The following is a 15,232-nucleotide window of genomic DNA, read 5'->3' on the forward strand; positions in this document are numbered from 1 at the left end:
CTCTGTTTACTAGGTTTTTCACCAACAGGGTGCCTATTCTGCACATAGGGATTTTCCATGGGCAAACCACCAGGACATACCCGTTTCGGATAAGGATTGGACTATACGGACTGTACACTAAGGCTCTTGGACATTGAGCAGGTTTTGCATTAACGATTATCATGTTTTGTCTTTTAGGTGGTTAATGCCCCATTTATCAGTAATGTCATTAGATGCCATACCCAGGCTACATATTATGTATCCATTGCAATTGTCTTGTGACGCTTGTGCCACTGCTTAATGCCAGAATATTGATTTTTGTATGACAGTGCATGTCTGACCTTGGCCTCATATGCAATTTGTGGTTGGGGCTATTTTTCTGTTTGCCACACAAGTGACACTGCAGCAATGTGAATAGGGACCACAGTTCAGCTCTATGGCTTCTGCCACACACATACATGTGGAGCCTACACACACCACTTTTGGCTTGGGAGCCACTGTGTGAACTTTAATCCCCCTGCAGTGGCTTCCACTATATTTCCTATTGAGCTACTAAGTACACCTGGTACTGAGTGCTCACATTGAGGTTACCCAAGGTCAGCACTGCATATGACATCACGCTGTGCAATCAACTTGATTTGCGGCACCTGTTATTTGTGAGTATTCTAGGGGTATATATATGTGTTCACTTCTGTCCTGTAACTGCACCACATTGACAAAGGTCCCATTCGTGGACCGAAACATTGGTTTTGTGTTTATTTTCAATACACTTGTTTGTTCAATTCTGGAGTGCTGCCTGCTGATTTCGTTTCCAAACGGTATCGTATTGCTTATTCTTCATTATAGGATCTGCACCCACACCAGTGACTATTATTACGGAGTGCTTTTTGTTCTTTTTATATGGTGTGTGTGTGTGTGTGTGTGTGTGTGTGTGTGTGTGTGTGTGTGTGTGTGTGTGTGTGTGTGTGTGTGTGTGTGTGTTTCCCAGTTGTATGGCTGGCTGGGAGACGTGTACATCATTTTAAATCATCTAGGATGTAAAATAACCAGATTAAACTAGTTCCTTAAAGTACTAATCTCCATCACGGTGCTTTATTTTTCACCCACAATTTAAGTGTATACCACCAGTCTGTACAGTATTATTTATTTATGTTTGATTTTATTAGAATATAGAATAATTTGATCACAAAATCGTAATACATTCACAAATTCTTAGTTTAGTGCACAGCAATTCTATAAATCAATTACCCGACATTGCTCACTTATATTCGTGTCTCAACACACAAAACACATCTACTGTAGTTCTGAGAATTAGGTGTATTATCAGTTGGCGATTCAACTTCCTCTAGTGTCCCATCAAATGTGTCCCCCCTTTATATTATATCAACTAATAAGACCTGTGAACAAGAAAGAAAATGAACAATAAAAACATCAACCACTTAAGTTTACATACATTGAGACTACTGTACTTTGAATGTACTTTTCAACCAGGTTATTCATCATTAAATTTCACACCCTCCCAATCTGTTCCTTCCTACTACTTAAGCAGAGTTGTCGGGAAAGGTCCCAGGTAGACGTTAGCTAGTTTTGCGTTTAAGTGATACTGTACGAATGTAGTTTTCATACTGAATTACTTAGTGTAGTTGCATGTTAGTCCTGTGCTTTTTTTTTTTTAATTGGTAAAATGTAGATCTAATTATTTTTACTATCCTTCTAAAAATGACAGCATTTCCCTTTTTTTCCCCTGCACTGCTGCTCTCATGATCATTGCTGCATTTTCTCCTCTGCTAGATATTGGCCTCTAACTACCCTGCTATAAAACCAGCATCAATTAAGTATTCTGTGATATTTGGTGCTGTGTGGCTCAGGTAGCATATCAAGACTCAGCCAGAAAAGCTGTGCAAACACAGAGCGCTTAAATGTTAAAAACGATAGAGATAATGCTGTACATAGCTCTGTGCTTTCACTTTACGGATAATCAAATGTGTTGCCAAGTTGAACTCTCATTTGTTTTAATTGCCAATTTATTTCATTCAAGTTTAATCATAAATTGCAAGAATGGACATATGTAAAATACATTGAATTTGTTATTTAAGTGACCTGATTTTCCCTCTCTGTTTTTAATTTTTTTTTTTTTTTAAAGGAATCATGGAGAATCCCGAAAGTAATAATGAAGGTGAGGTTAGAACAAACCCCAGCATTACAAATGAAGCAAATCATTCATGGAGTGCTGATCTGACCCAGGACACATCCCCAGCTGAGCCAGAGGAAATTCTTATCCATGAAGAAACCATTGACCTTGATGCAGATGCATTTGAGTGTGAAGAAAATGTTACAATCTCTGAAGATTCAGGTAACTTGCTAGACAAGCTGAACGAACAGATGATGGAAAGCGTAATCATTTCAGATTCTCCCAACATCAGCGAAGATGACGCCGGTGATCTCGGTTGCCTGCAGGATATTGTTGATGAAATGGAAAGCAATGATGCCCTGAGGTTAGGACAGGAAACTGATAAGGAATATAATGAAAGTGTAAATAGCGAGAGCAGCTCTGAACATGAAGTCACTCCTGAGAATTCTAACTCGGAGGTGCTGACCGTAGCAGATGAGTTTGCCGGAGGTGGGGATAACCCGAACCGGGAAAATGAAGCAGTTAACGTAAAAATAGAGACACCAGGAAGTGAGCATGAAGAGGAGAACTTGGTTCTCCCAGTTAGTAAACCGCTACAAAAAGATGAGGATATCCCTGTTTGCACTATCTTTAGTCAGGTTAATGCACAGCAGCCATTCTTAATATACCATGGCTTCGAATCTCAGATGGTTAAATCACCGAGTTTTGGAAGTGAAATTAAAGCTGCAGTGAAGACTCATGCTCAGGTTGTCCAACCCAGTCCGAGCCTAAGCAACTTTTTCTCTGATAATGGGAACACCCATTCTCCAGCTTCTGATTTTTTTGATTCCTTCACCACCGCATCCACATTCATCTCCATTAGTAATCCAAACGCAGGCTCAGCTGTTCCAGAAAGGAGCCCTGCACCTGTAACACCGGAGAGGGGGACTCTTCAGGACTCTGCTAGCGCCATTTTTGTTGTCGGGAACAAATCATTTGGATCAGCCAGTTCATCAGCTTCTCTAGAGATACCTCAGTCCCCGAAGCCGTTCTCTCAGATTCAGAGTGTTTTTGCTGGAAGTGATGATCCCTTCGCCACAGCCCTGAACATGAGTGAGATGGACAGAAGGAATGATGCGTGGCTCCCTTCCGAAGAGACCAGAAGCATATTAATTTCTCTAGCCACTCAGCACTACAACACTATTTTTATTGACAAGGACAAGCTCATTATGCCTGGGTTAAAGTTTGACAACATTCAGGTAAGTGACTTCTATTTAGCTGTGCCATAGAAATGTCTCGGGTGTCCCTTTTAGGACCAAAATGTGGCAGTGATGTAATGTAAAGGGTCTAGGCCCATACTTTCTAAGCAGCCTTCCCGTCCATTGATTTGAATGGGCGTTAAGATATCTCCCAGCTCAGGAAGATGCTTTATGGCAGAACACTACTTGGTAAATATGGCACTAAATCTGGGAGAGTGGCACTTTTTTGGCAAAAATTGGACACCTTTTAAGTAATTTTTAAGTTTGTTGATAAACATAGAAGGGGTTTGATTTTTCTGTAGCTCTGCCCTTTTCTGCGGTGTTACTGAGCGCTGAACAGAACAGTGCAGCAAATGCTTTAATAGCTACCTTTTTTATTTATTTAAATGAATTTGAAGCAGGGGATCTCCGGCACTGAACTGCATTGATTTGAGCTCTCGGGGCCCCTGTTTCCCGAGATACCTCTGTAGGGGGTGCCGGTAGCAGCTTCAGCTAGTTGGAGTTATCGAAATGGCGGATCAAAATGTCCCAAGTCACACGTGCCAATAGGAAGCTGTGACGCCATCTCTTGTGTCTTTCTATTGGCCCATGTGACTCGGGAGCTTTAAACATGGGAGACACCGGCACCCCCTACGGCGTTGAGTCTCGGGAAGCAGGAGTTCCCCGGAGCTGAAACTAACGCAGTTCAGATCTGGAGCCCCCCCGCCCCCTCACACCTATTTAAGAAAAAATGTTGCTTGTCTTGCTGCTTTAAACATGATTACATGTGTTTAGGAAGCAAACTGCATTGTTTTCTGTAAATTCATTGAGATTGTACCGTTTGTAAGTTGCTCAGTCCATTTATACTGCAATACTTACAGATAAATGACTAATCCCTGGGGGTATAAGAAAATGCTTCCTAAATGTGTATTTTTCTGACCTCTCATATTTCCATGTCTTCATCTTGACTACAATCTCAGTAGGATGTCCTCAAAGCTCTAGGAAGGGCCTCCCTTTGGTGTTGGGTAGAGGCCTTGCAATTCTAGAAGGAGTAGACGTTATTATATTTGGTAACATGATAGAATGGCAAACAAACTTGAGACTAATGCTTTATAAAGCATCCCATTGTCTTAGTCAGGGGTGCGCAATCTTTTCCCCTTGCCTCCTCTGCTCAGGGCCCGCCCCCCTATGCTCGGCTCCGGCATCAAATGCCGCCGCGGGGTCATGTGATGTTGTGTTTCCATGGCAACGTCACATGACCCCGCTGCGTCATTTGCTGCTTGGTTACCTTGTCGGCCTGTCACTGGAAGCCAAGGTAAGTTGGTTACAGAGGCCTCACACGGTTTGCCAGCATTTCATTTAAATGCCTTGGGGGAAGAGCACGGGACCTTTGTAAATGCTGCGCCCCCCCTAGAAAATCTCGCGCACCGCTGGTCTAAGTAATACTACTTTGGAGGATCTGGTAACTCATTGTGTTTTAGGCTCTCCTAGCTGTAAATGGGTAAACCCTCAAAATGCCCTTATCGCATCCAGTGGGAAATCTAATCTATTGTGCTCCTTTCTAGTGGAGATCAAGGTCACCACTCCTGAAGAGGATGGCCTAGAAGAGAAGGACCTTTCTCTTCTGTTGGCATTGGAGGTGATTTAGGTGCTGGCGAGTTTCCAGCACTGAAATGGTTTGATTGCTTAGATTGTCTTAAATGTGTATTTAACACACAAGTTCATTTTCTTCCTTTTTAAGAGAGATACCTTTTCACTTCAGTGGGTTATAGCAGGGGCGCGCAAACGTCCTGTGCTGTTCCCTGCCCCCCCTGCCTGATCACCCCAGGGGTCGTGCACCCCCCCCCCCTACCTTTTAATGCGGCGTCACATCACGTGAATTTGCTGAGAAATTCCAAAAATGAGGCATTTGCAGCTTTAACACTTTGTTTGCCGAGGGGCCCCTAGGCACCAGAGCACCACGACCCCTGCAGCACAGTGCAGTCATGTGAGCGCTTTTGTTGTTTTTCCAACTTAAATTTTTTTATTGGGTTTTCATAAAGTCAAGCAAACAACAAGGTCTTTGCATCGCCTTACCTCCGGCGCAGCGGGGTTTAACCATAACTTAATGCCTGACTAAACGGCAGAAAACCCATTTGATAACATAAAATATAGAAACACCACATTGGAGGGTAAGATAGGGAGGGAGAGAAGCAAAGGTCTTGTCTGTGTTTTATATTTGTGTTTAGATATTCCTTCAGTTTCTACGGGTAGTCTCGCCTGCAGTGTGGCTACAACTGCCCATTTTCTTGACCTAAGTCCCTCGCTCTCAGGACCTCTCCGCCCGTCAGAGGAGAACGCATCTAACACTATCAGGCGCTTTTTAAAGCGGTCACATGACCTCGGCGACGCTTAACCCACAAAAGCAAAGGAAGTGCTACCCTTCTCTGCAGATGTGTCCTGCGCTGCATGGGAACGCAGGGCGCGATCAGAGCCGAAAGGAAAAGCTTTCTGTGGGGATGACGTAGCCACTGTGACATGAGACCCCTAGAGCAGTAGTGGCCTTCTCCAGTCCTCTCCAGAGCCACCTGCGCTGAAGCAGCTATATCCTTAAAACCGGACGACCTGTTGGTGGCCTTTGAGGGCTGGCGTTGGCCACTCCTGCACTAGAGCGTAAAGTTCCCAAAGTACATGTAGGAAGCGGTTTTATACGTTTCTGGTGACTAATGTACACTGGTTTCTCCGATGTATCGGTCGGTGTATCCCCATATACTGATCAACATAAAGGAGCAATTCCTATTTACCAAGAAAAAGCCACAAACATTCTTCTGTAAAGAAATGAATAATGTAATCTGATTAAAGTGATTTATTTGCGTATTAAGCTGGGGGCAGAAATATATTTGTATGTGATTAAGTAACTTGCAGTCAGGCGTTAATATAACATGAATTTCTAGGAGAGTGCTTGTTCTATGCTATGAATTGTTTTCTGTAATCTGGATAGCTCCCTTTTATTTTGGCTGCTTTGTAGTGTACAGTATATTTGTGTGGCTGGATTGGTTCACAGGAAGTGCTGATTGCTCACATGTTGTGATACTGTACCTTTCAATTCACCAGTGGTGATTTCATAGAAGTAAAAGTGTGTAAACAGCTTTCAAGGCAACACAGGCCTTTTTTGTATTGGCGCAAAGTGTACATGAATTATACCTGTGATCTGTACACATTATTACATTATAGAAGAAATGTTGTCTTGTTTCATTAACAAGCATTGCAATTTACAACATATATACATCATTTAGCATTCACATAAGAATACAATTATATTGTTCACTGAACAGGAGCCTGCAATGTGGATTTCTTAGTTTCCTCATCTACCTGGATGCCACCTCTTTGTCAGCATCTACTTCCTTGCTGGAAAAGAGCTGTTGCAGTCTCTGACTGTTGCCCATAACACAGCAGTCTGCCTGGTCACGTGTGATTCTCATTGTCTACAAGCAAATCTTTCACCAGGAATAAAAGCTTTGGTCACACACACTGCAGTCCCACTGAGTGTTCATGATCAGTTTTGCTGTGCTTGTTTAAAGCAGGGGTTCCTTTTACAGCCGTGAGAAACCAAGGAAGGCTCTTAAAGAGGCAATCCCTCCTAGGACCAAAGTGAACTAATTTCAGTGACAAGTTTAAGGGGTCTCGTCTGTGTAATTATTGACACCTATACGTATTTGTAATTTATTTTTAATTGATTTGCTGTGCTTATTCCCTTTTGTGTGGTCAGGAAGTACCCTGCCTCACCTGCTCATATTCACTGATGGGGCAGGGTGGAAAAGGTAAAGAAAGCACTTGATTGACAAATATTTCCCCATTTCGAGACCCCTAAGGCCTGTAATTGTGTGTGTGTGTGTGTGTGTGTGTGTGTGTGTGTGTGTGTGTGTGTGTGTGTGTGTGTGTGTGTGTGTGTGTGTGTGTGTGTGTTTTAGATATATTATTTATTATTAAAAAAAGACACGTTGGTAAGAATAAAATATTTATTAACATTGTACACACACATTTCAGCGGCGCAAAATCTTTCATTTCCTCATCTTCCCCCCCCCCCCCCGTCAGCCGGCTCCACGCTCACTGCACGGCCCTATTATAGGAAGGCTGACTAACCTCAGCCAATCATAACTGCCGCGTGTGCACGGCACAGCAAGCGCGCCCTCTACAGAACAGCCATAATATATTAAACTGATACTGTGGGACTGCACCTTTTAAGAAACCTTCACTACACAATTTCCAAGGTTGGCCTTTTATACATTGCAACATCTCCAGAGAATCACTTTAACGCATAAAACCATAGATATGACTATCATTTTTCAAATGGATTTAAATGTAAATACCATGTAGGTAAATGGTTTTAGAATATTTTTTCCCAATCCAACAGGGAGGCAAGCACACTAAAAAAAAAAAAAAGTAAAAATATTGTTGTAATGTAGATTCCCTGAGATCTGGGGTTGGGCACAATTCTGCAAACTTTGTTCTCTAGCACTGAAGCATGAAAGTTACGTTGCAAGTTCAATCCCATAAAATTGCCTCTTTAACTAACTTTTATATTGTACATGCAAATTGCTTTACACAATAATTAGGCAGAACTGCTACTTTGCTCTGTGTAGTTTTTAGTTTCTCTGTTTCCCCTATTCAATATCCTGTGAAGTAGCTGTCCAGTGCTAGAGAAGATTTCTGCTCCATTCCAGTGAATGGGACTTGTTCTTAAGCTGGTTCTATAATGCGCGCGCTACGCCATGCGGGCGCGCGCTACGCCATAAGTGCGCGCAGCAGTTTTATTTGGCTGGGGATAGCCAGCCATTCTATAATTGGGCTGCGCGTGCACGGCAGGGAGCTTGGAGCGGACCGACGAGGGAGAAGATGAGGAAATTAATGATTTTGCGCCGCTGCAGAACAGGGGGATAATAAAACAATCATTGAATCTGAACACACATCACGTTGTTTCCACTTACAACACACGTCTACGTTTATAAACCGGGAGAGAGGGAGCACTCCCAGTGATAGTGTAACCGTGACAATATCAGTGAAAATTAAGAACGTTGGTGGAAATAAAATGAATATTGCCGCACCAACCTTCACAGGTGACTGTGTTCAGTATACTAAGGCAGGGGAACGCAAACTTCTCCCCTTGCGCACAACTGCCTGCTCACCTTGGCGCCTTGCGCCCCCCCTCCCCTGCGTGCTCAACCCCGGCGTCAAATGACATCATGTCGCCATGGTACCATGACGCCAGCTTACCAGGATGACGCGTCACGGGAAGGTGTGTATTATAGAGGCCTCGTGCGGTCCCCTGGCATTTAATTTAAATGCTTGGGGGGACAGCGTGGGACCTCTATAACTGCCGGGCCCCCCAGTTTGCGCATCGCTGTTCCAAGGTATGAGGTTTCTATAGTTGGTGGAGCACAAACCAATATCCAAACTGAAACGGGGGCCGAATGAACTCTGCATCAAATGTCTCTCCTTGTTGTCTGCTATTACTTTCTCAAAGAAAGAAAAGGCAGGACACAGTGCGACATGTAATGTGCAATATATTCTATATTAGAAACGTGGCAATCTCACACACATATTACAAGAACATTACGAGCATGTAGTGCTAGTGCACAGCAGGGTCACCGTGGCAGCTGATATCGGTGGCGTTTCCCAGGTCTAGAGGCTCTGATCACTCTAAACCTGGTTGTGATACCGGTCTCAAGACCAGTTCCTTGTCTCATAATGTTGTTTACTGGTTACTGTAAGAATCTGGCAACAAAAGATAGGGGGTGTTCAGTATAATTTCCAGTAATCGTAGAAAAAACAAATTGCATTGAAGAAAGCCTTCACTAATCTGACATAAATATGATATAAAAATTGGTCCTAAAATGCTTTGTGCTACTTAACCAATTGAGGTCACCTGAATGTACCACTTTTTAATGAAGCATTCCACCCCAACTAACCATTTTTTTTTTTCCAGTATTGGTACCAGGGGGGTGGGGGTGGTGTCCTCCAGTGCTGAACCACATTACTTTCAGCTCTGGGGACCCCCATGTTCCCAAGCTACTGGTGAAGTTACTTCCTGTTTTTTTTTTAAGTGGATTTAAATAGCCATCTAATTAGAAGCCACAACTGATGCAGATTATTATTGGCCTGAGATTTGGCAGCCATGTTGTTTCTCCTGAGAGAAACAAACCCATTAACTTCATTGATATGTATCTTGGGTGCCTTGGGTTTCTTGTAGTTTAGCTCAGGGCGGACCCCTAAATCCTACTCTTTACAAAAATGGGAGCTTAAAAAAAAAAAAAGCGAAACCGCTCCCCTTAACGGCAAGCCAACAAGGGATACCGTCCCTGGGAATGTATTGTCCTCCATGTTCTGTAAATGTTTTAAAGGTGCACTTGACTTTGTTTTGTCTCAAAGGGATATTGCACCAATAAGGAATGTAGCAGAAATTCAAAGTTGCAGGGACCATTGCTGAAACGCACATTTTTAGGATTTTCTCACCCAGTGGTACATTTCCTAAACACTTTCTCCACTAATAGAAACTGAACATATTTTTTTTTTAACATTCATTTGTTAGTCTCCGAGCAGTGGTTTTGTATTTTTTTGTGTTCAGGTTTTCACCATGGAACACATGTTTTTGTACAGATCTATTTGTGACGCTCACCCTTGCAGGGGGTGTGGATCCTGGCAGAGGAAACCTCTCCGTCAGCAGGAGGTTGTATCTACCCATCGCGAGAGAGCGATCACAAATAATTGAGTAGTGTATAATGAAACAAAAACATAAATGCTAAATATAGGGCACATAAAGGTGCCTAGAGTAGTCAAATATTGTGTGGAGATACAAACAAAACAAACCACAATGAAACAGCCCCCAAAAAATGGGAGACAAAATTCTCCTGGGGAAAGATCCCAGCAAAAAGAGAGGGGTCAAGGCTGCTTCTTGAAGGAGGAACCATATCCCGAAGGGGAATCTAGAAGAAAAAAAGAGAGCACACGCCCCATACCCTACAACCCTTTAATAAATAGAGGGAAACGAGGGTAAAAGCAGTATGTGATATCACCAGGCAGCAATCACGCAAAAGCAGACACATCAGTCCTCTCGTGAATCAATAGATCTGGATGAAGGAAAGTTTAACAACGCCTGCTGAAAACACAATCTTAAGAGTCCAAAAAATGAAGGCAAAACCTTCACCTCGGAGGAGTTTGAATCTCGCGACCTGTACGCACCAGGAGCCAGACATGACCCCCGTCGAGCTCCAATTGTGTGACGATGTAATGGCGTAGCCCAACGCGTTTCATCACAGGGTGGCGATTTCAGGAAATAATTAGCATACTCTACTGATGCTTTAGATAGCCCGCCATTGCCTAGCAACAGTACACAAGACAAATCTCATATTAACCCTCTGTGTACTGAAAATATGCACTATCACACAATAATACAAAGTGCATATAAACAGCATAACAAAATCAGCCTCAAATGGGACATTAGATAATGCAACAATACAATATTAAAACAGACTTACAGTAAAAAAAAAGAAAAGGACTCGACTATTAAAATGAAAATATTGAAACAATCTGTAATACTAGACGGAGAGAGGGAGCCATAAAATGGGAAGGGGGGCGGGGATCAGATGTAATGCTGATGTAAAATAACTGCCAATGGGAAGGTACCCCAAAATAAGGAGAGAGGAATGGATATGGCCAAGCAAAGAGAAGAGAAACCAGACTGCTCAAACGAGTACCATTGTCTAGACACTCGTTAAAACCATCAGGTGCCGAAGTACCCGATTGATCAAGTAGGATTCATTCCTGCATAGGGATCTAAATCTATTGAGTGGTCTAATTATCTGCACCAGACAAAATGAATGTTAATAGAGGATGTTTATTGACCCATAACACACAGGAGCACGACATTTGGGTCCCCAAAGGAGAGCATACCACAATGTGAAGACAGTAACACTGCTACGTAGGTATTTCAAGCAGAAGAAATATACTACCATATAGGTAGGTCCAAACGATATGGGAGGGTGGGCATATACAGATTAATATGTTAATTCAGAGGAATGACTCCTAAATAGCAAGACCGGGAATAAAGAGCAGAGAAATGCTTCTATACAAAAGCTGTAGATATTTATAAACCAAAAGCAAAGAGTGCCACACTGCACAGGGAGAACATAGGGTTAAGTGCAATAAAAGTACTATAAAGCATATAAGAAATCACAAACCATGCAACAACATGCTGTTGGGTTCACTGAAATATTAGGCTGCGGCCATAGTGGGCGCGGCACGAACAAAAACATGTGAAGCAGTCTGGCCATACTGTGTGCGGTGCGGCACGGGTGACGGTGCGGCAGGATTTGGAGACATTTATTTGATTTTTCGCGCAACGGTCACGTAAGCCGTTTGAACCAATGAGGGCTAACTAGCCTGGTGACGTCACGTCTACCCCTCTCCGTCGCGCGCGTCAACTGAGGACATAGAACGCTCAGTCGACATCCGCGCACACCTCCTTGAGCTCTGTCGCGCGCTCACTATGTCCGCAGCCTTAAACCTAGCGACAGGCAGAAGTAACACAGAGCCGCTATCAGAGAGGTTCTTCATAGTTTCCATAGCAAGGAGGTCTCATTAGTCTCTTAGTCACCATGGGAAACGTATCATGGTTTAATTATTAGTTAGAACTTCGTGCATAAAGGATTAATTTGATGGTACAGTAGTCCATAGTACAGCATAAAAAATCCAAACGAAACTGTTGTAAATCCTATAACAAAAAGTCCAGCAGGAGATCCTCACGTAACCAATGCTACTAAAGTGTAAAAATGGTTGGAAACAAAAATAATTTATATCAATTTACAAAAGGCATAAGAGGTTGAAGTCATCATTTAATCCAAGCCGTGTCCTAGTTTTGAGTGAGAAGATCCATCTAGCCTCTCTCTGTCGTAGTAACATTTGATCTCGGTTTCCTCCTGCAAAGTTTGGGTATATGGTCAATAGGCATAAATTTGAAAGCCGATAGTTGATGCTTCATGTCCAGAAAACGTTTAGCTACAGGTTGATGTTTTAGATCCCCAGCGACACCAATAGGTGGTGCCTGTAAAGCTAGCTGGATAGAAGACCTATGTTGTGCTATCCTTTCTTTGAGTTTATGCTTAGTTTTACTAATGTATATCAGATCGCAGACATTGGATCATATATATCACATACTGTGAGTCACAGTTGTCTGTGCTCTCTGTTGATCAATTTACCAGTTGGTGGATGATTAAATCCTGGGCCAGGTATTAGATGCTTACAGTTAACACAACCTGAGCATTGGTAAGCTCCTGCCCTAGTACTCAATATGTTCCCTGCTCCTGAAGTACTGGGTCTGGCAATGTTAGTATTCACTGACATTAATCAATCCCTTAGTTCTTCCTCTGGTATAGCTAAATAGGGGAGTAGTGGTCAAGGTCCTACTAAGAGTGGGGTCAGTATGTACATACCCTAGTATGATATGCCAATGTTTGATTATGCTTTTGAAAGCTTGTGATGCCGTAGACTGGTGAAACCCAGTCTATTAAAGCCAGTAATATCTTTTTTTGGTCCTTTAAAGTCAGCAAGTCATCTCTGTTCAAAAGTTTGGCTTTCTCGATTGAACCAAAGACTTCCCTAGGAGGATATCATCTTTCTGTGAGCCTATCACCCTTATTAGACAGGGATTTGTTTGTCAGTCCTGTCACTTTTTAAATCCTGACTACCTGTACTAACTGTGAATGGTTGAGTACCTATTTAAGGGGCATTGGATGAAACTGCTTGCTAATAGGAACGCGTTCCTGTCGTTAGTTACTGACGCATTCATTTGACGCATTCTTTACCTCTAATGCGGGAGGCGCGGTGGTTGCAGAGGTCCTGCGCTCTTTCCCAAGGCATTTAAATTAAATGCAGCGGGACCGTGCAAGGCCTATGCAACCTCCACTTGCCGAGTTTCATTCGGCATCAGGACGCGTGACCATGGCAACGTGAAAATGACACAGCGCGAGGTAAGGGGGGGGACGCGCAACAGCGGAGAGCAGCAGGAGGAAGGAGGGGGGTGCAGCAAAAAAAGTGCTCACCCCTGGACTCAGGGATTCTAGAGCAGAAAAATTGGTCTCCCTGGTGGTTTAACAAGAGGCATGAATTTTTGATAGGTGTTTAGGGTATATATGTGTAGCCTGGAGCTCCCGCAGCTCCTTGAGACCCCCCTCCCCTTGGGCAGCTCGATCGCGGGTGCCGAACGACCCGACGGCTGCTTCCAAGGGTGGGGGCTGGAGCAGGGAGCAGCGCGGCTTCCCCTGCCTGCGGCCGGTTGCCGGGGACGCGATCGGGCCGTTGCTAAGGCCGCGATCGCGTCTCTAAGGTCCCGGCGGCCGCAGAGCAGGGCGCCGCCATTAAGGACCGTCTCGCGCATGCGCAGTGGACGCGTAGGCGCAGGGAAAGCCCCAGAGCTAGGGATAGCTCGCGCGAGCATAGGGACAGCTCAGGGAGAAGAGAGAAAGCCCGGGAAAGATTGCGCAAGCGCAGTGCAGGGTAGGAAAAGCCCGCGAACCCCTAGCCTACCAGGGAAGGCTCTGAGCTGGGACTACATGTCCCATGAGCCTCTGTATGCCCCATGTGACACCAGGGAGCCAATAGGGCTTAGGAAGGCCAGGCAAGGAAAGTGGATACATTGTTTGGACTGCAGCACGTTTGTCAGTTGGAGCTGGGGAGCTGTGAAGGAAGGAAGGGTGCAGAGAGCATATGCAGCTCCTGCATCGAGTAAGGTCCCCACATCCCAAGTAAGGCCCCAACTCCCCACCAGGTTAGTGGGTAAGTGTTGAGGGACGGCCCAGATAGGGACGCTGCCCTTAGTGCGTGTCTGTGTGCTGTCTTGTCAGGATCACGGCTGGCAGTGCTGTGAGGCCTGACAAGAAGGCATAGTATAGTGTGCAGCAAGTGGCTGTACGCGTTCTGAAGTTTGCAGTGCGTAGCTGCTAGTGCTAGTGTTAGGGTTCCAGGTTGCTGTGTTGAGTGTTGCATGTGACGCTGCCTGTACTGAGTGCTGTGTGTGTGCAGCGTGTGTTACTGTCTGCCGGCTGACTGAGAGCTGTGTGTCGGCTGCAGGCGCGTTAGGATAAGTGAGTTAGGAGCTAGTGATTCAGTGAGTATCAGGACTGGGATGAGTTAGGGGAGGGGGCAGGTTATTACCCCGCAGGCCCTAGGAGTTTCCCCCAAGCCACCCCAGGTTGCGGTTCATCAGGGACAGGCCCTAGGTTAGGGTTCCTGTCACGTTAGGGATAGATAGGGATAGCGGCGGTTGCTGTTCCCGTGAGACGGTGTGTTACCGAGAGACTGTTGTGTTCCCGTGAAGCGGTGGGACCCTCGTTGGGGTTCCTGGAGAAGTACCTGGATAGGATCAGACGGAGGCATCGCACGTCTGACCCTTTGAGAAGAGTGTTGCAGGCCCGAGCATCGGAGTGCTCGGAAGGTACCTCTGTATTATATGTGCACCAACAGGCCTATTAGTTCATAGTGACTGCGCAGTCACCCACGTTCTCTATTAGAGTGCGGGACATTGGGTGGGGATTCTCGGGACACTGGGTGGGATCACCTAGTGTTGGGAAGCGTCCTGCGCGACGCAGTAAGTGTCTCCTCTAGAGAGGGACACAGGTTATGATGATGTTGCCGTGATCTATTTTCATGCATGTTCAGTAAAGTCCCAAGTTATTATATATCTGTGTGAGTATCGATTATTGGTATTGTCCTGCGAGGAACCACTCCCCCTAGGGAGGGAGCCATCGCAGGTGGAGGCGCTGCATCGTTGGAAGTAAGTACCCCTAGCATAAATGCCCCAGGTTCCCCATGGCGGAAGCTCAGCCCTCCTGTGAGCCAACAGGTATAGCACCACACTGAGAAGTAGTCAGAT

The 15,232-nt window shown here is 44.6% G+C and overlaps 1 protein-coding gene across 2 annotated transcripts in view; it reads left to right on the forward strand.

Moving 5' to 3' along the window:
* The window catches only part of TRAPPC12 (trafficking protein particle complex subunit 12), a 125,860-nt gene that overhangs the window by 16,074 nt on the left and 94,554 nt on the right, over positions 1–15,232 (forward strand). For both annotated transcript variants that reach the window (XR_012801196.1, XM_075598284.1), the window contains exon 2: positions 2,123–3,348. Coding sequence is in view for 1 of the 2 variants with exons in the window: in XM_075598284.1 (XP_075454399.1) it covers positions 2,128–3,348 (1,221 nt within the window). In the remaining variant the exon portion in view is untranslated. The remainder of the gene's footprint in view (positions 1–2,122; positions 3,349–15,232) is intronic.

This window comes from Ascaphus truei, chromosome 4 (assembly GCF_040206685.1).
Source record: "Ascaphus truei isolate aAscTru1 chromosome 4, aAscTru1.hap1, whole genome shotgun sequence".
In the NCBI taxonomy this organism is placed as follows: domain Eukaryota; kingdom Metazoa; phylum Chordata; class Amphibia; order Anura; family Ascaphidae; genus Ascaphus; species Ascaphus truei.